Source organism: Triplophysa rosa, linkage group LG7 (assembly GCF_024868665.1).
Source record: "Triplophysa rosa linkage group LG7, Trosa_1v2, whole genome shotgun sequence".
Lineage (NCBI taxonomy): Eukaryota > Metazoa > Chordata > Actinopteri > Cypriniformes > Nemacheilidae > Triplophysa > Triplophysa rosa.
Genome location: NC_079896.1, coordinates 20,001,991 through 20,020,701, shown reverse-complemented (window position 1 = coordinate 20,020,701; position 18,711 = coordinate 20,001,991). Strand labels below are relative to the sequence as shown.

Here is an 18,711-nt window from a genome sequence, read left to right as displayed (position 1 = left end):
CCGTCTGACTTTACATGTCATTTTTTGGTAACCCTCTTGAGTCACTATTTTCCAGCTCCACTGTTTTTTTCTAGCTTTTCTTCGTTTTGATTTTTCTGGTTCTTTTTTTCAGAACATCATCAGTTCTTATCACATTAAAAATAACAACCCATAAGCTGTACACAAACCCTGGCGATTTGGCTACATACAGTATGTAACCAACATGCATGGTATATTTTAACCATGTCTAACACATAATTAATGTATTAATAAAATGTGTATATTTTTGTATTCTTAGCATTTTCTTACAAGCAATATCTTAATATCTTTTATTACGCGGCTCGTTGGAATGCTTGATTCTGATTGGCCAGTCGTGACATTTGCAGGTTCGTTATGTAAGGGATAATGTACAGGCAGCCGGTTGTTATCAGACAGTCGGCTCCTTGTACATTATCCCGCTCATTACACGGCTACTTGCCACATGAGAAAAAGACTGGACATGAAATGTGAATTTGAAATATTTTATTAGCTAATTTTACCCAAAGCAGACCTTCCGTGAGGAAAAGCCGTTTACTTTAGGTTTTACGGTAAGAAATGACGTTTAAATGTCACGAACAGGCAATTTGGTTTAATCATTTGTAAATATAATGTCATATATGTTATTAAAAGACATATTTATATTTAATTTCTCAAAAAATCTGTCAAAATGATTTGCTGCATCCAGGTTACCGTGTGTTATCAGTTTAGAGAGGTTGTTATCTGGGAATAACAAACCTGCAAATGTCACGACTGGCCAATCAAAATGAAGCATTCCAACAAGCCATGCAATAATCCCAGATAACAACCTCTCAAAACGAATAACACATGGTAACCCGGATGCAGCAAATCATTTTGACATTTGAACGTCGTTTCTTACCTTAAAACCGAAAGTAAACGGCTTTTCCTCACGAAAGGTCTGCATTCGGTAAAAATGAGCCAATTCAATATTTCAAATTCACATTTCATGTCTATTTTTTTCGCATGTGGCAAGTAGCCGAGTAATAAGCGGGATAATGTACAAGCAGCCGGCTGTTAACGCGAAATAAGCCCCTTCAGTGTGATACAAGACCCTTTTATTTCTGCAATAACAACCTGCTGCCTGTACATTATCCCTTACATAGATGTGATCAATCACAGAAAAAGTCTTGTGGAAATATGATCATGTAATATACTGAAATAAGGATTCCTAGTGGAATATTATCGTGAATTTATCATTAGAAGGAAGCCTTAAAACAAGTCTTATAAAACATTGTAGTTCTGCATAAAATGTATACAAATATTATGTAACACAAAGCAAATGTTGTGCATGATTTTATTTTTAATTCATACTTTTAAATTAACTTCCATTTTAATTCATGCTATGATTGTTTTGATGTAGTGGACTTACGGACTGATCTTCACTGATTGCGTCAGGAACACCGCTGGCATTCACAGGAACCCACGGAGGGTCAAATATAGGCACACATGGCATGCCCAGGATGGGAGAGGGCAGTGTAAAATTAATGCTGGGTGGAGGAATCTATGAAATAACATGTGCAAAATGATCAATAACAAAATAATATCAAATAAGTGAACAAAACAAACAAGAAGACTGTAGTGCCAAACATGCAAAGATGACACGCTGCAACAGCTTAAATGAAAATGTTGTAGCTTATCTGCAGCATTTGATTACTATGTGAAAACATTTGTTTACTTGGGTTTGATGCATCGCAACATGCTGCCTGCGTCCGGTATGCCAGCATGTAAACTAAGTATAAAATAAGTAGTACCTTGAAGATTTGTTGAGCTCCCTCCTCCATACGGGGCCACACCTGGTATCGAAACCTCCAGACAGTGTAGAATTTTAGAATGGAGTTGATCCTCTGACCTGCTTCCTGGTGTTGAAACTCAGCCATCATCATCTCGGTCACTCCATCCGGCACCTTCACGGCACACAGTAGGAACATGGCACCTGTGTGCATATGTTTGTGTTAACGTGACGATGATGTATGTGGAGAAAGAGAACTCATGTTAGTTTTGAATGAAATTTAACCTCTGTTAACAGCTTAAAGAGTACATAACATGAGAACATGAAAATGACATTTCATGCAGTGTGTAATGTTGCCGTGTTTGAAAGTAAGCAGTCTGCCAAGTTGTAAATCCGAAGGTGAATGAACAACAAAGTTATTGGCTTGGAAAAAAGGGAGTCGACTCCGAATCACGCAAACGAGTCGTCCCTAGTCCGATTCGCGAACTGCTGCAGATTTACGTCGCTACATAAAGTCCCAGTGTAACAGTTCACTGATGACAAATCAAAGAGGAACAGGAGGTAAGCAAAAAAACCCTAATAACACGGAACAAATAACAGGGTAATCCAAATACGTCCACGGAGGACGAAAAACACAGAGAGCCAAATACTTCCACAGAACACGGTACGATACATTACATTAATACTTGACAAAGAACTGAACTAAGGAAAGAACTTAAATAAAACCGATAACAAGGGCTAAACAGGTGAAGGGGATGAGCTAGATGAGGAACAGGAGAAAACAGTCAATGATGATGAACAGGTGCAAATGTCAGTGAGGGAGCGTGGGGAAAGAACATCCTGGGGCAAAAACGGAGAAAACAAACTAGGGACCGATGGGAATGTCACACCCAGCCTAAGTTTTGCTAGGACTGCCCGCGAAAACTTCACACTTCTCCCCCAAACACTGTAGCTCGTGAGCCTCATTCGCGGTAGACCAATCACAGCAGACTAGACCATCTGACCAATCACATCAGACTAGGCTAGCGGAAAGGAGGGGATTAGACAGATGAATCGCGCAACGAATCATTTGAGAGTCAGTCAAGAAGTAAGGTAAGAATAACTGCCTATTATTATGAAATAATAGTGTTTTTACACTTTCTCTGTACATAAACTTGTTGTTGGACACTCCATAAACCAAAGTAGGACCTTAAAAATCCCTAGTTATGAACTTTTTAATGCAATACATTCTATGAGATTTTTGTCTGAGTTTTCTTATAAGGATGCATGTTTGTTTTGCTTACTACTGTATCTGGAAAAGAGTTTTGGATGTGCCACTAAAAATGTGTAATCGTTCATCCTCATGTCACTTCAGAACTCACATTTCTTCTCATTGAAAAATGTTTATTGCTGTAAAGTGGAAGCTTATAGGGGGTGGAAATGTTATCTGGTTACTACCAATGTTCTTCAAAATAGCTTCTTTTGTGTTCTCCAGAAAGGTCATACAGGCTTGGAATGACATAGGGTTGGGTAAATAATAATATATATATTTTTTTATTTTTGGTTAAATATCCCATAAAATGCTGGCTAGGATTTGGAACAGAGCCACTGTTGTCATAGCATTATATCATGAAATATAGGTTTCACAAGCTGGCGCTAAAATGTGTGGCTTAGCAGAAATAATGAAACACATTTCAAAGGCCAAACTAATTAATGACACGTTCACTAGACTCCCCAGACAAGCAGGAATAAATGACCCAGACAAACCTGCAGCTGCAGCCATATGCTCATCCACACTCAGCAGCAGTTCCCAGGCTGCCGGCAGAATGTCTCCATACATGTCTTCAGTCAGGATAGGGGCCGCTTTTATGAGCAAGGAGAGAGGGGCTGGAGACAGGCTCATCACCTAGAAAATATAGCATGCTTAAAGAATAGTTCACCCAAAAATAAAACCTGCATGACTCTTTCATCTGTGGGACACAAAAGAAGATATGAAGAGTTCAGATGCTAAACCCTTTAAAAGCCACCTCTGCTACCACACTCTGCTTGATCTGAAATATCTGGTATTGCTGAAAGTAAATGTAGGAGCCTGGTGAAAAATGCACTTTTAAACGAAAAGTCGTCCGACGGATTTAGAGGATTTTTGCATCTGAGCTCTTCATATTTTCGGAACATTCTTCAAAATTTATTTTGTTTTCTGCAAAACAAAAAGTCATACCGGTTTGGAATGAGTGTGTGTAAATTATGAATGACTTAATATTTGGATTAACTAACCCTCAAACTTTGTGTTCTTACCAAAAAAGATGAAAATTCTTTTTTTACTCACGCCTTTGTCATTTCAAACCTGTATGACTTTCTTTCTCCCGCAGAACACAAAACAAGATATTTTGAGGAAAGTTGGTAACCCAACAACGGCGTTACCTATTGACTTCAACTGGACGCAAAACAAATGCAGTGAATGGGTGCCGTCGCTGTTCGTTTTAACAATGTTCTTAAAAATATCTTCTTCTGTGTTCTGCGGAAGAAAGTCATACAGGTTTGAAATGACAAGAAGGTGACAAAACGATGACAGAGTTTAAATTTTTGGGTGAACTACCCCTTTAAGTTCTCCCTGTTCACATGGTGTCTTCCAATAAGCAGCATGTAAACCTAACAACTGTTTTCATGGGTAGGGTTAGGAATTCTGTAAAAAAAGAACAGAAATAAAAAGTTGACCTTTTGTGAGGTCAGCCTCACCTGGTTACGGATGTACTTCAGCATGCCAGTGTCTTTTTTCCCCTCAGCATTGCTGGGGGTGGGCCGTCTTTTCATGGACGGGGTCCGAAGGCATGATTTGTCTGAACACTAAAGATTAGAAAAAAATAAGCAATTTAATTATTGTGTTATACACCAGGGTTCAGCTAGAAGGTGTACAGTTAGGGGGTCCCTTTAGTTCAGGGGACTTATTCAAGACCCCTTGGTGGATAGAGAAAAGTTACATGGGCCCCTTGTTAATAATTTTACAGTAAAATAAGGGTCATGGGGATCATAGTTTTAGTCGAAACACCACATAACCATTGAATAATACTGAAGCACCTCTTTGCTCTTCTTAGCCCGGCCGCTGATGCTGCTAGTGGCGCCGCTCTCTTTCAGGCTGTCTACTGTCTCACCGTACAGAAGTTTGATAGCGCGAACGAGCCGAGCACAGGAACGGCTGTGGCGCTGATAGCAACGAGGGTGACAGTAATCCACATGAGTGCAGATGAAACTCTGCTGGTTGCACAGCAGAATCATGATCTGGAAGTTGCAAAAGAGGAGTGTGTTAAACAAAACTGTTTAATACGTTTGATTTAGATGAAAGAGTCATAGAACTGCCACTTACATGCAACCATGACATGTTACGATGGTAGTTGTCTTCAACACCCCCTGTGCTGCCAGTGCCCTCAGGTTCAATGCTTGGCTCGCTAGCACTCCAAGGGCTCCCTAAACATGTGAAAAGTACTGTAAATGCCAGATTTACGAAACAGGGCAAAATAGCGTGAGAGCGCAATAAAAAAAAAGCGCAGATGGGGGTGGAAATTTCTGTGAGTCATTTACTAACAAGGCACATATTAAAAAACACAGGCGCAATATCTCATTCCCATAATGACCAACGCAATCTACTAAGAGCAGCGCAAATTAGTGCAGGGTTTAGGACATGCTTTTGTTGGGCGTTACATAAAGCCTCTAATACCAGTACAATGACGAGCGCAAACCTTAGTAAATCGCGTTGCGTGATTCATTTAAATTCTCTTCTCCCATAAAGTTTGCGTCTGAAGAGAAAACTCCTACGAATACATCTGCAATAAGGACAGGCCTTTTCGAAACCCTTACCCTAACCCTCACCCTAGCCCTAAAGTATCTAAACTACATTATGATTCTTAAAAAGGGCGGTGTGGCTCAGCCGCGTGACGTCATCAAATGCCGTTCTTTCTCTCGCCTCTGAGCTTTCAAGTGCACAAGTTAGTTTTGCAGACGGGTTTATCGCGACAGTCAGTAGCAAAAGTCAAGGCGGGAAGATTTGAAACTGCAGTGACAGGTTTGAAGGTTGTAGATGCCTATTTGTGGTTGCAATTCAAATCTGAATCTAGGAAAACGTGTAAATATGTGCTATGCATTTGTATCTGCCAAGTGTTTTGTAAATGGAGTTTACACGTTTGTGACTATTTTTCTGCAACTTCAAATCAGAAGACAGATTTGTGAGTTTTGTCCACGAGTGCAAATCTCAACATTCAACTTCAGTTTTTTATTTGACAAGCTTTTCACATTGGGGCTGTGAGTGTACATTTTAGTGTACAGGTACAAATACTTACTTACTTTACAAGTTCACAACATTAAAATCTACATGCTCTCAAGTTTTGCTACTGAAATTACTTCATATTCAAGCGCCCGCAACGCGTTTCGGCCAGACAGCCTGAAGTTTTTNTATGGATTATATGCACTGAAAATACCTTGCAATAACTCTGCTACTAGATTTAGTTATGCTGTGATCATCTGTGTCTCCATTTTCATTGATCTTGTCTATATTGACTTTGCGCTCTCCTGGCATCTGTCGTCGCTAAGCAACCATGGGCCACGATAGCCGTTGAGACGAGTTGGTATAAACAAAGGATATACTGTATGGATTATATGCACTGAAAATACCTTGCAATAACTCTGCTACTAGATTTAGTTATGCTGTGATCATCTGTGTCTCCATTTTCATTGATCTTGTCTATATTGGCTGGTTGGTTCTTGTCACATGACCTGCAGTGCCCTTTCGCCTTTCTGAAAAGTTGAGATTTTTTCATCTCGATGCGGTGCCGACGCTCCTGAAAAAAAGAGCGCGTCGCACCGCATGCGCGTCGGGACCGCGTCGCCACCTATTTCCGCGCATTTAAAATAACGAATATGCGCGCGGAACAGACGCGAAATGTGAATCGGGCCTAAAAGCGCCTCGGTGGATCTGGGGCCTAAGATGTTATAAAAATGGGCGTGGTAGCATGATTTCTTCATTTACAATGGAGTAATTTCGGAATATGGGTGGGACCTTGATACCGCGGCTCAACATCACGTTCACTACTGCGCAGACTCTGGCTCCAAATGACGTCACTAGCGCAATATGTCAGCGGCCATAACTCGACATTTTGGCTTCATTTTTCTACAATGGGAGTGAATGAGGTCACGCCGTCCATATTTTTTACAGTCTATGGTTGAAAGTGGTGATGTGTAAATGCCCCCTAGGGACAGATAGACATGTAAAAGTTTTAATTTTGAGTGATATTAATATAATTTTAATTTTTGGGTAGAATTATTAACTATAAATTATGCTATGTAAACAGAAAGCAACAAATAAAGCTATGGGCGTTGCAGAGTGATAGTGTGATGATCCTGCCCTTCTTGTGGTTGTGTTTCTAGTTTGGAGTGACAGGATCATGAACATGTCTTGTGTTTGGAAGCACATGGCCATTGTTTGATTCTTTGTGCCATGTGCTCTCCTGTCTTGCGTCTTAGCCCCGCCCCCTTGTTTCCTTATTCATTATCCCGTTATCAGTTCATGCCCTTCACCTGTTGTCCTTGTTTTGCCTCTTTTGTTCCTCTCTTATTTAGTGCCGTTGTGTTTGCTGTCCTGTGCTTGATCGTTTGTCTACCTCAACCCTGTTTCCCCGGTCTACCTAAGTTAAGTTTTATTGAAGTCAAGTTTAGTTAGTTGTTTTGTCATCTTGTTCTTGTTTTACCCCTCGAGGGTTTTGAGTTATGTTTTGTCTTCATGTCTAATAAAGTGTTTTTGTCGAGAGCTGTCTGCATTTGAGTTCTGTTTCATGTCAGTTCCATAACAGATAGTAGTTTGATAAAAAGGTCATAGTGGAACAATTCATTTTATAATGCACATTACATTTACAAACATAACATTAAAGCCCTCAGATAAGAAGTGCTATAATAAATGAATGTAGAGTTGAATTAGGTTTATCTGACCTATATCAGTGACAGTGTCTCTACTCTGAGAGAGCAGCCGTTCTGACTCAACGTCATTTTCAGATTCAGAGTCTTGTCTGGACATCTTAGTGCTTTTCAGACTGCCGGCACGGCGGATGGATGACAGTGAGCCTCCTTTCTTCACCCGGAAACTCCTTGCACCTTTAATCTGTAGCAGCCGAGAGCCACCAATACGAATCTTCCTAATCGGAGCTGAAGAGAAAAGAAAGAAAAGACAGGACCCCCCAAAAAAGATGATTAGGCTTGAAAAAACAAGCACATAAAAGTGATTATTTTCATTCGGTTTTACCCAGAGGCTCTTGTGAGGATTTCTTCTCCTCACAGCCAGTGTCAGACTTGAGAGTGTGACTGCTGCTGTTCAAAGAATCGTGTCCATCTTCATCATCCAAGATTCCTGCAAAGCTGATCTTCCTCTCGTAGCGGTGACGGCCTAGCTCAGGATCCAGACGCAAACGACAGCTTTCTAAATCCTACAGAAGCCAAGAGACCAGTCTGGTACATTAATGCTTTTACACTGTGGGTTCAGTCACACGTTCATGTAACTTAAACACAAAAAAGATATTTTAAAGAACGTTGGTAGCCAAACAACAATGGCCCCTCGTCTTCTGTTGTATGGACACAAAACCACAGAGACATTTCTCAAAATATCTTCTGTGTTCCACAGAATAAAGAATCATATACAAGTTTTAACCAACGTGAGGGTAAAAAAATTGAACTATGCCTTTAATGAATCAGCTGTAAAGGAAGGCTAAATGAGGCAGTACTGATACTGACCACTAGGGGCTCAGTTCGAGGTCTCGGGAGACAGGGAAAGGTCTCTCGCAGGAAAGTGGTGATCTCCAAAAGTAACTGACAAGCAGCCATCTTCAAAGCGAAGGGACAGCCACACTTTGTGGGGTTGACTGTGTCTGTCAAAACATCAGAATAATAGCCAGACCTTTGGTTACACTGGTCTGAGAAACGTCCACTTAGGAAGAGCTGTCTAAATGAAATGTAAATTTTTGACAAGCCCTTTGGGTGTTCATCTATGTTATGTCCACTCTTACTATCATCTAGATAATCCTCTTCCTCGTCCTCCTTCCTCGCTCGCCTCTTGCTTTCTTCATCGTAGATAAAACCCATGATGTTGGCTGGACTCTCACTGTCAGAGTGGCAAATTTCACTCAGACGAGTGCCTATTGCCTTTAGGAGGATAAATATGGTCAAACACAGGTAAATTCAAGAATGAATTATTAAAAATGCAGGGAAGACCAAATCTACATGTGTATCAGCATGTGTGTGACTCACATCCCCCCACTGGTAAAAATGTTTGGCAGCGTTCCACTGGAGCTTGGTGTTCCTTTTATTTCCTGCCACAGGTGATCGCCCTCTGGACAACCCTCTTTTAGTGATGTTCACATGGTGACCTTTCATCCACTCGGGCCAGTTGCCACGGTTACAGCGATGCACGAAACGGGCACACTCCAGGAAAAGCGAGGCTCTTGCCACCACAGGGGCTTCCTGGCATTTATAGGAATAAAGTACAGGCATTGAAAAAAAACTGTAAAAGACAAATTAAGATAAATGTGAATAAGTTTAAGCTTTGCAGGTTTTGAATGTTTAAGACAAAAGTCACTTATTTTAATTTAAAGGGATGGTCCACCCAAAAATACAATTTCTGTCACCCTTCAACCTCATGCTGTTCAAAACCTGTATATGGCTCTTTCTTCTGTGGAACACAAAAGAAGATATTTTGATAAATGTCTCAGTGGATTTGTAATGGAATTTAATGGGGGCCAATGTTGTTTGGTTACCAGCTTTCCTCAAAATATCTTCTTTTGTGTTCCACATAAAAAAAAAGAAAAAAGGGCTAACCAGGTCCAATGCAGCAGCTAAAATTGAAGCATCTGGTATAGTTCCCGGCTCACAGCAGTTCAACAGGAACTGAAACCTCTTCATTCCCTGTCGGATCGCACCCAGATTCACGATGTTCTTATTCTTAATGGCCTCCTGACTGGCTGCCAAGCGCTCCTGGAATCCATGGCAACCTGGTTGAATGGGCGGTGGGGGATATGGATTTGTGTCAGTAAAAGTCTACCGTGTGACACAGCTAGACAGTTTTAACAGCTAGCTGGTGAGTATGTATCTGGTGACATTGAATGAACATGCAAATCTGTTTGTGTAAATCATTTTGAAAGATATTAATACACGATTTATCGCAAATTAAAGCAGTACTTTTGAACCACAAATATCTAAACAGGTCACATTTTGAACGTTTAACTTGGAGAGCTGAAGGTTCACGACAACTCTGACAAAGCTGAGGTGGGCTCATGGTGCCAGGTCATAGGTCAGAGAACCACAGTCCCTCTTCCAGTGGAAACTTCCCACAGAGATGAGCAAACACACAGAGAGCTGGCATGGAAGATGGTAGAGGAGAGTGAGTGTACCAGAAGCACAGGACACGTCACGGACGGGCACACACACAAACACAAAGAGCGTATTGCGGTCGGGGGGTTTGAAAGGACACCCGAGGGTTCTACCATCTTTTTCCTCTGTGTGGTGAAGCTTGGAAGGGTTCCTCCGACCAGACCTCCATTTACCAAGCCGCTTGAAGAAATTCTCCTCTTCCTCTCGCCCGTACTCAATGGCGCTACCCTCCGACAGCTTCACGGCACTGGTGAACTTGACCTGAGATTAAATTGTATATTGAGCTTGCAAACAACACATTTGAAAAGGGGTTTTGTAAAGTACTATAATTACAGTGGGTCATTTTTGTTGTCGTTTTCATTTTGTTTGTTGTTTTTCTTCAGGAAGAGCTGTGCCATGAATTACTTTTTAACACCAGCATATTATGGTCAAAAAGAGACCACTTTAGTTTTGCCTTTGATTAGCATTTAATGTGTTTTGGTCATTCTAGTGGTTCTTGGCTAGTTCTGAGTCAAGACAGACATCATTCTCACCTTCGAGCTCTGTCTGATAAAGGACAGCCTGTCTACAGAGCTGATGTCCAGCAGGTCCTCCACCCCATCAGCCAGGCCAGAAAGAGACGAGCGCTTCAGCCAGTTACCTGAAGCACAGATTCAATGGTTAGATGAAGAGAACTTTCAAATGAACATGATGGCAACTCCGAGGCCTGTTCGGGTTTGCGCTTGGATACCTTTTTAAATGAAAGCGCAAAAAAGCCAAAAGGGACAGAAATGCAGAAGGGAAGATTTCATGCTGGTGTCTTGGTTCATACAGCATATACACAAACACAGTGCATACACTCTCAATAAAAGCATACAATGGCCTTAAAAGAACAAAACATGGTTTGAATGCATATCATTTTCAAACTAATGCTTTGATTTTTCATGACACAAGTAAAATTCATGTACATGTACAAAACACACACACATACGTAACATGGAGAGAGTGAATGGATGGTGAACTTTCCTACGGCATGCTGGTGACAAAAAGGAAAGAAAAGAGATGCAGATGACCTTTCATACATTTTGCTTACCGATACACCAGAAAAAAGCACGAGTTGTTCAAAATAAGACAACCTATTGGTTTATTCTTAAAAAAAGTTATAATAATTATTTCACATACATAGATCAAATGAAATATTTCATATATTTAATTTTGCTATTCTTTTCTCTGTGTGTGGACATTGTGTTTACTTAAAATTGCTAAAAACGTTTCTGTTTAGTTTTAGTAAACTCCTTCATTCTAATAGATTGATATGATTGTTATTGTGGTAAAATTCAGAAAAAAAGAAAATGGAACAACTGGCGATTTCAGCCACCTACTTGACCATGAGTTGTATTGTATGAGTTGTAATGAATTTCTTGCCTCATAAAGTCATGAGTTTTAATCTCACTTAGCTATGATTTCCTTCAAATAAACAAAATAAAATAGCATCTGTATTAAATAGTGTCTGGCAGCCCCTTAATAAACGTGAAATAAAATGAAGAAATTTAAAGAGACTACAGCAGAAAGTTCCTAATTTTTAAAGAACTGAGATGACAGATAGAGGAAAAACCCCCTATATAGGGTCTACAAAGCATACAAAAAATAAACCACAATAAAGGTACAACAAATATTTGCCAAATAATCCAGAGATCAGACTGTTGTTAAATATACTAACAATTGTGTGAAAATCTGCAGTCAAAAAAGTATACAAAGTAAACATATCAAACCATTGGTGTGTGGTATTGGTATATCAGTCAAGACATCTGAAAAAATATATTGAGAATTTTTTTCCAGTTTAGAACAACAAGTGAATTTTTATAGAAATCCATTTTGAGTAAATTAAATTTTTTGCTAGAGACGTGACAGCAAGTATGTGACGTATATAATTTACCAAATGTCACAGTGTTGGGTTTACAAAGTATATTTCGATAACAAATTATATTTAATTTAATTTGTATACTTAATTTATAATAAATGAAATTGTGTTATGAATGTGCATGTCACTGGTCTCTATCTCTCTGTTTTAACAATAATCTCTATGTATTCTTTTTTTGTTGGTGGTGTTCTTGGCTTTAATCCTCCTCTGCAACAATGTCATTTAAAATTGTAATCTTGTTTTATCATCATACGGTCCAGAATAATTCTATAAACATACCTATGGGCAGTTTCAGCTTCTTGCGCAGTGAGATCCGTCTCGAGCGAGATCGTGAACGTCGGTCTGTGGTGGTACCGGAGTGGGCAGTGGTGCACTCTGATGTGTCCTGTTCTGATTGGCTACTGGTATCACTGGCAGCACTCTGAGACTTGAACATCTTTCTCCAAAAATCTTTCCGTCCTAAAAGTGCACCTGGGATCTGCTCTTCGCTGCAACCAAGATACAGACACACACATTTAATCTGTGCATATAGACGCTTTATATTGGGATAGTTTGGCCAAAAAAGAAAATTCTGTCTGCCTTTATTCGCCCTCATGATGTCCGAAATTGTAAAGCTGTGTCTGAATTCGCCCGCTATCTCCTACATAGTGCACTTTATCAGGTGTCTGCCATTTTGTAGTGTTTTCCGAATTCTGAGTGAACAACTCATTCCCTACATTCATTCACTACTTTTTACCCACAATGCATTCTGATTTTGAGTGATATGCGATGTATACTTGTTCACTCACTATTTCCCATGATACAGTGCGAATCAACCGTCTGATTGGAATCATCTGGTGGAGAGTTGTTCTTGTTGACAGTTATTTTCTACTTTTTGAGAATAAACAGATTAAATGAATGTTATAGACAGTGGTGCTTTATTTTAAATATATTAAATAATTTTATTAAACGCAATAAATGCAAAAAAATAAATGTGGCAAACAGTTGTTTTGTTCTCTTTATTAAACACTAATACAAAAATGTGACAAATTGTGACTATTTTATTAAACAATCTATAAAGCCACACATGTGTAATACAAGCGTTATGACGAATGTCCGCGACAGTACTGTCAGACGCAAGTTATATTACGTCAGTGTCCGAAATCGTACACTCATTTTTATTCACTTCTTCCCCATATAAATTGGACTATTTAGCATTCGCTTTATAGGGTATAGAGCTAGTGAGCGAATTCAGACGCAGCTTAAGACTTGAATTTGTAGCAGCTCATTCAAATGGTGACTGACCTGTCATACACTAACATTCAGTCTAACATCTTCAGTGTTTCATGTGAGTTAAAGGAACAGTTCACCCGAAAATGAAAATTCTGAGGGACTATTGACTACCATCGTCATTTTTCCTAGTCAATGGTAGCCAAGAACTGTTTGGTTACAAGCATTCTTATCTATCTCTGTGTTCATCAGAACAAAGAAATTTATACAGATTTGTAACAACTCGAGGGTGAGTAAATGATCCCTTTAACTATCCCTTTAATAATACAAGTTTGGAACAACATGACTGTGAGTAACTCAAAATGAGGGTGAACAGAAGTCTATTTTTTAGTCGACGTGTTGACTGTTTTGTGAAAGTGTGAGTGAATGTGTGTACTTTTTTCCTGAAGCCTTGGCCTCGTCCTCTGGTTTTTTAGTGGTGTTGAGTTTTTCAGCGCTGTCCAAGAGGGCGCTGAGTGCAACGCGACGGAAAACATTTCCATGAGACTCCTTTATGAACTGAACCAGTTGACGTATGTCGCAATACAGACCCTGAATTATATGAGTTTAGATGTGAGGAGAAGTGTTGAAGTGTGAAAGTGTGACAAGAAAAACATGGAAAACAGAAACGAAAAACGTTTTTATAAACTCTTATGGAAACAAGTGAGGCCGAAAAGAACATTTCATTTCTTCATGAGATAGAGCAAGTCCTCTCACCAAATTCTCAGAACTGTGAAGCTCATGCGTAGTGGACGCGCATCTGGTGATGAGAGACTTGAACATACAGCCCACCACCACAGTCTCCATATTCTGGGCCAGAGATTTATCCCCTCCTGTGGTGAAGTTGTTCCCAAAACCAGCCTTATCTGCAAAGACAAACATAACATTTCAGCTAAAAACCACAACCTGAAAGTGGTGGCTGGACAAAATCACCGATGCAAAGCCATGTATGTGGTAACCAATAAATGACGAAGGAAGCTTTGATGTTTACAAGATGAAAGGGGGGAAATCAATAGCACATATGATAGGAAGACCTAAAAGAGATTATGAGTTTTGAAGGTTTGCATACATGCAAGTGGCTGTAGCCTGTGAGAAAGTTCTAGACCTACCAAGCAGGTCATGCTCTGATTTCACATTATTGTGGGAATTTGTTTAGCTGGATCTACAAAGCCGGGTTAGAGATTTGTCATTCTACAAGGTCTATGCAATGTTGGGCTATACTACAGGTGAAGAAACATCACCCTGGACACTGTGAGGGGTGCAGGAATGGGTATAATGCCTAGTTTTGGCAGTAAATTTAGATATTGTGTATCTACCGATGTTTCTTTTATTCGCCCTCCTGGACCTCTCACCTGCACTGCCGTATTCTGCAAGAGAAAAGATGGTGGGCAACATTGGTGTCAGGCCAGCACAGACATGTACTTCCAAGTCAGGAAACACCAACCCACTCAGAAACACAACCACGCACAGACGCACACCCACAAAAGAAAAAGACAATCCGAACAAAACTCGGGGACATCAATTTCAGAATATTCACTCATGTTCACTAACTTGCCAGAAATCAAGGTAACTCAGCTTGTTTAGTTTAGTTTGAGTCCAGAAAATTGAAAATGCAAACAGGAAGTGTTGACACCGTCAATATGATGTTTGGCAAGTCTGCTGAAATGATGAGTGATGGAGTGATAGAGGGTTGGGGTTCAAACAGTGGAGTTGAACAGAAAGAAAGTCATACTACAGGCAGACGTGAAGCCAGAGGACAGGGAGTGAGTACAGAAATGACAGATATAAAATGTAAGGACGATATGTACTGTATGCATCTTTTTGACCTTGATATTTCACAGCAGATGGCCTTTAAATTAAATACAAACCTTTCTTATTGTTAAGGTCAGCTTAACCTTGATACAACAAACACTAACAATTACAATTTAGACTGAATGTGTTTGTTGGCATTTGTTGGTTCTGTGTGAATTGGCCATTAAAAAAAACGCATTATATCAATTAAACCGCAATTTATATCAAAACTATTTCAAGTCCAGTTTTGCCATACTGACATACTTAGGACATTTGAAATCATTCAGATTTAATCTGTAAACCATGTTTATCTTCTAAAGCGTTAAGGGTCAGGGCTGAAAGAGCAAAATATGATTCCGCTTCCTGTATTAGGCAATACAATCTATTCTGATTGGCCATGGCTAACTTATTTTGCATTTAAAGGGATAGTTCACCCCAAAAAAATTCTGTCATCATTTACTCACCCTCGAGTTGTTCCAAATCTGTATAAATGTCTTTGTTCTGATGAACACAGAGAAAGATATTTGGAAGAATGCTTGTAACCAAACAGTTCTCGGCCACCATTGACTACCACAGTGGAAAATTTTGCTTTATAAATTTCTTTGTTCAGTTGAACACAAAATAAGGTATATTTTCTGGGGCACTTTAATTACATTGTAATTTGTCCTACCATGGTAGTCAATGGGGTCCAAGAACTGTTTGGTTACAAGCATTTGTCCAATTATCTTTCTCTGTGTTCAACAGAACAAAGAAATTTATACAAATTTGGAACTAGATGGTGAGTTAATGATGATTTTTGATGTTAATTTTTGGGTGAACTGTTCCTTTAAGAAGTGGTATGGCACAGTGCGACGATATGATTTAAAGTGTTCATAAGCCAAGCTATTCACAACTATAACCTCTAAATCATGACTATTCTTACTAATCAAAATAACAAAACGCTAAATAAGCATTCGGACTCTTAACCAATGCTAATATTTAAGTGTTTTACAAATCCTACATTTCCAAATACATGTAAATATTTAACTGTACAATTTTTAATTAAAATCTTTCAATTATTCACAAACCTATTTCTAAAAGAAAGAATATATCAGTATGTCTCAAGCAAGAAATTAGGGCTAATGGTGTGTCTCTAGAGACATGTGAAAAGGGATCAAGTTGGTAAATGTGTCTGGGCATGTTGAAGACGTGCACTTAGGAAGTGCAGCCCTCTTACTGTCAGTGATCGGCTCCATGCAGAAGCCGAGTAGAGCATGCAGGAAATCCACAATGTTGTTGAGCGAGTCCTTGTTAACGTATTCTTTCATGGTTTGCCGGAACTGCACTTTATCCAGTTTGTAAAGAGCAGTCAAGCAGTTCTGAGCCTAAAAAATAGGAGAGCATCTAGTCATCTACAGTACATAGGATGATGACATCAATTGTACATTCTATTGTATGTCAGCAAAGCAGCATCGGTGTGACAGGGATCAGTGCTTAGGTTTAATTTGCATTGCTAATGAAACTTTTACTGTTATATTGACCTGCATTCGCAGACGGTCTCCAGAGAGTCCACGATGGCCTTCACCACAGCCATACGCACAACCCAGCGATTTAACAATCTTAATAAGCATGGTGAGAGCCAGTCTGTGGGAGCAGAGGGACGTGTCTCCATCCTGTAGATTATTGAGGAATTGAAAATTTAGCATGCAGAAAGAGAATATTTTTATTCTTTTTACCTTTTTTTGGGTGCTACACAATTCCTTTTAGAGAGTCCCATATAAAAACATAAAGTGATGGCATATTTTTATAAAAATCTTCCATTCAGCCAAAAAAAGGAAATCACATCTGGTATGAGGGTAAATAAGTATTATGATATAAATTAATTTTTTTTGGTAAGTAGCGTCGTCTTTAATGCTAAAATTGTTCACTCTCACAATTTATACACTACTTTTATATAACAGTTATAATTATTGTCTTGCCTTGTTGTCCTTCTTTATATCATCTCTACTACCTCCGCGACTCTCCCCACCTCCTCCTCCGCCTCCATCACCTCCACCACCACCTCCACTAGATGCTGCCACAGAGATTCCGGCCGCCTCCCCCTGAGCTCCACTCTGACTGGCTCCCTCTTTTGGATGCTCTGGCTCCTTGTCCTCAGGTTTGGAGGTTTTCTTAGCCACGCTGGGCACGACACCCAACTGCAGCAGGCATTCAATGATGTTCAGGGCCACGTCGCAAATCCGTGAACTGATGTCATGGGTGAGTACAGAATACAGGGCCCGTAGGACAGCCTTAATATGTAACACAAGAATGGTCTATTGTTATAGAATGACAATATAGCTCAAGATCTAAATCTTTTTTTTTTTTTTAAAGGGGTTAAATACAGGTAGCAAGGTCATGAGACGGTCACAACAGTTATGCTTTTCGTAGATTTTTTAATGAACCCCAATGAAATCATGTGTTGTCTGTCCTGTTTGAGGTGGATATTTCAGCAAGAAAGATAAGTTATAGTCAACTTTGTATTTCACCACTCAAAAGAAAGGGTTACTTCTCATTTACATACAAAAACTTTCTCAGTGATAAAAGACATTTAGATGGAAGACTGTCACTCTATGACAGTAACTAATCCAGATACCTCTGTTCCATTCCCCACCCCTTACCGCGAGGTCCAGCGTGCCATTCTTCAGAATGAAGTTGTTGGTGCCCTCAATGGTGTCTCGTTCCTCCAGGGATGAGTAGTTGATGCAGGAGTCCGTCAGACTGCGTGGAAGATTGGAGCATGCCAGCGGTTCACAGGGCATCTCAGGGATGGGAATGGGATTACACAGTTTCTTAATGTGCTCCGTGAAGAAATCAGTGTAGCCTACATTGAAGGAAGCCACAGTGGTGTTAAATGTAGCCATGGTGATGGTGGAGATCTGCGAACGAACTGGGGAGGAGATATGTAGATGGAAAGAAAGAAGTTTATCAGTTCATGTCACTAACAAAGGGTTACAATTATATTGTATTTTATGAATCAAACATTGTTATAAATTATAGGTAGGTCACTTGGATTTGCTTACCGCCCTCTTTAATGGTATTTTCACTGTGGCTGTTAGAGTGTTCAGGGAGGTTGTGGTGGGAGTGAAAATGTTTTGCTCCGAGACTGTCCCCATCTCCTGCAGTGTCTGTGCTTCCACGCCGTGTTAACTTCCCTGCAAGGTAACAGTGCATGACACATGAACTGAACGTTATTTTTACCATAATGATATGGAGTCAGTTTTTCACGTATTATCAAATTATTAAAATAAGGATTTACTTGACTGGAATGCACCCGAAATGGTCTTAAAAACCTTTGGATCAAAAGATAAGCTCCCTTTCTCTCTGTCTTTTGACATTGTGTCGAGACAGAATGGGGGTTTGAACTTCAGAATCTATCATCTCTGATTGGTAACTTCAAAAGGCCAATGAATGGCATCCGCATACCAGTCTCTGCCTCGTACATACGTGTATAAAAGAAGATTGCGTGCCCATTCATTCAGCTTTGTTCTTCGGAACCTGCAAGGCATTCTTATGTTGAGCCTTTACTCAGCTCTATTCGAGAATTACCTTCTAGATTTACTACGCGGTCAGCGGATTTGTCCCTTCCTCAGCGTGAGATGTTCCCCTG

General features: G+C 39.8%; 1 protein-coding gene across 1 annotated transcript in view; it reads right to left on the bottom strand.

The window, feature by feature from the left end:
- Positions 1-18,711, bottom strand: part of LOC130556548 (protein unc-80 homolog) — a 58,681-nt gene that overhangs the window by 30,711 nt on the left and 9,259 nt on the right. Inside the window, exons 11-33 of the mRNA XM_057337662.1 lie at positions 18,125-18,256; positions 17,723-17,991; positions 17,042-17,353; positions 16,604-16,735; positions 16,300-16,447; positions 14,609-14,659; positions 14,010-14,158; positions 13,690-13,844; positions 12,324-12,532; positions 10,678-10,784; positions 10,258-10,405; positions 9,593-9,765; positions 9,026-9,238; positions 8,785-8,920; positions 8,513-8,646; positions 8,028-8,208; positions 7,718-7,930; positions 5,106-5,206; positions 4,820-5,020; positions 4,481-4,588; positions 3,512-3,650; positions 1,788-1,969; positions 1,406-1,537 (exon numbers count right to left, since the gene is read on the bottom strand). Coding sequence (XP_057193645.1) covers positions 1,406-1,537; positions 1,788-1,969; positions 3,512-3,650; positions 4,481-4,588; positions 4,820-5,020; positions 5,106-5,206; positions 7,718-7,930; positions 8,028-8,208; positions 8,513-8,646; positions 8,785-8,920; positions 9,026-9,238; positions 9,593-9,765; positions 10,258-10,405; positions 10,678-10,784; positions 12,324-12,532; positions 13,690-13,844; positions 14,010-14,158; positions 14,609-14,659; positions 16,300-16,447; positions 16,604-16,735; positions 17,042-17,353; positions 17,723-17,991; positions 18,125-18,256 — 3,725 coding nt within the window. The remainder of the gene's footprint in view (positions 1-1,405; positions 1,538-1,787; positions 1,970-3,511; positions 3,651-4,480; positions 4,589-4,819; positions 5,021-5,105; positions 5,207-7,717; positions 7,931-8,027; positions 8,209-8,512; positions 8,647-8,784; positions 8,921-9,025; positions 9,239-9,592; positions 9,766-10,257; positions 10,406-10,677; positions 10,785-12,323; positions 12,533-13,689; positions 13,845-14,009; positions 14,159-14,608; positions 14,660-16,299; positions 16,448-16,603; positions 16,736-17,041; positions 17,354-17,722; positions 17,992-18,124; positions 18,257-18,711) is intronic.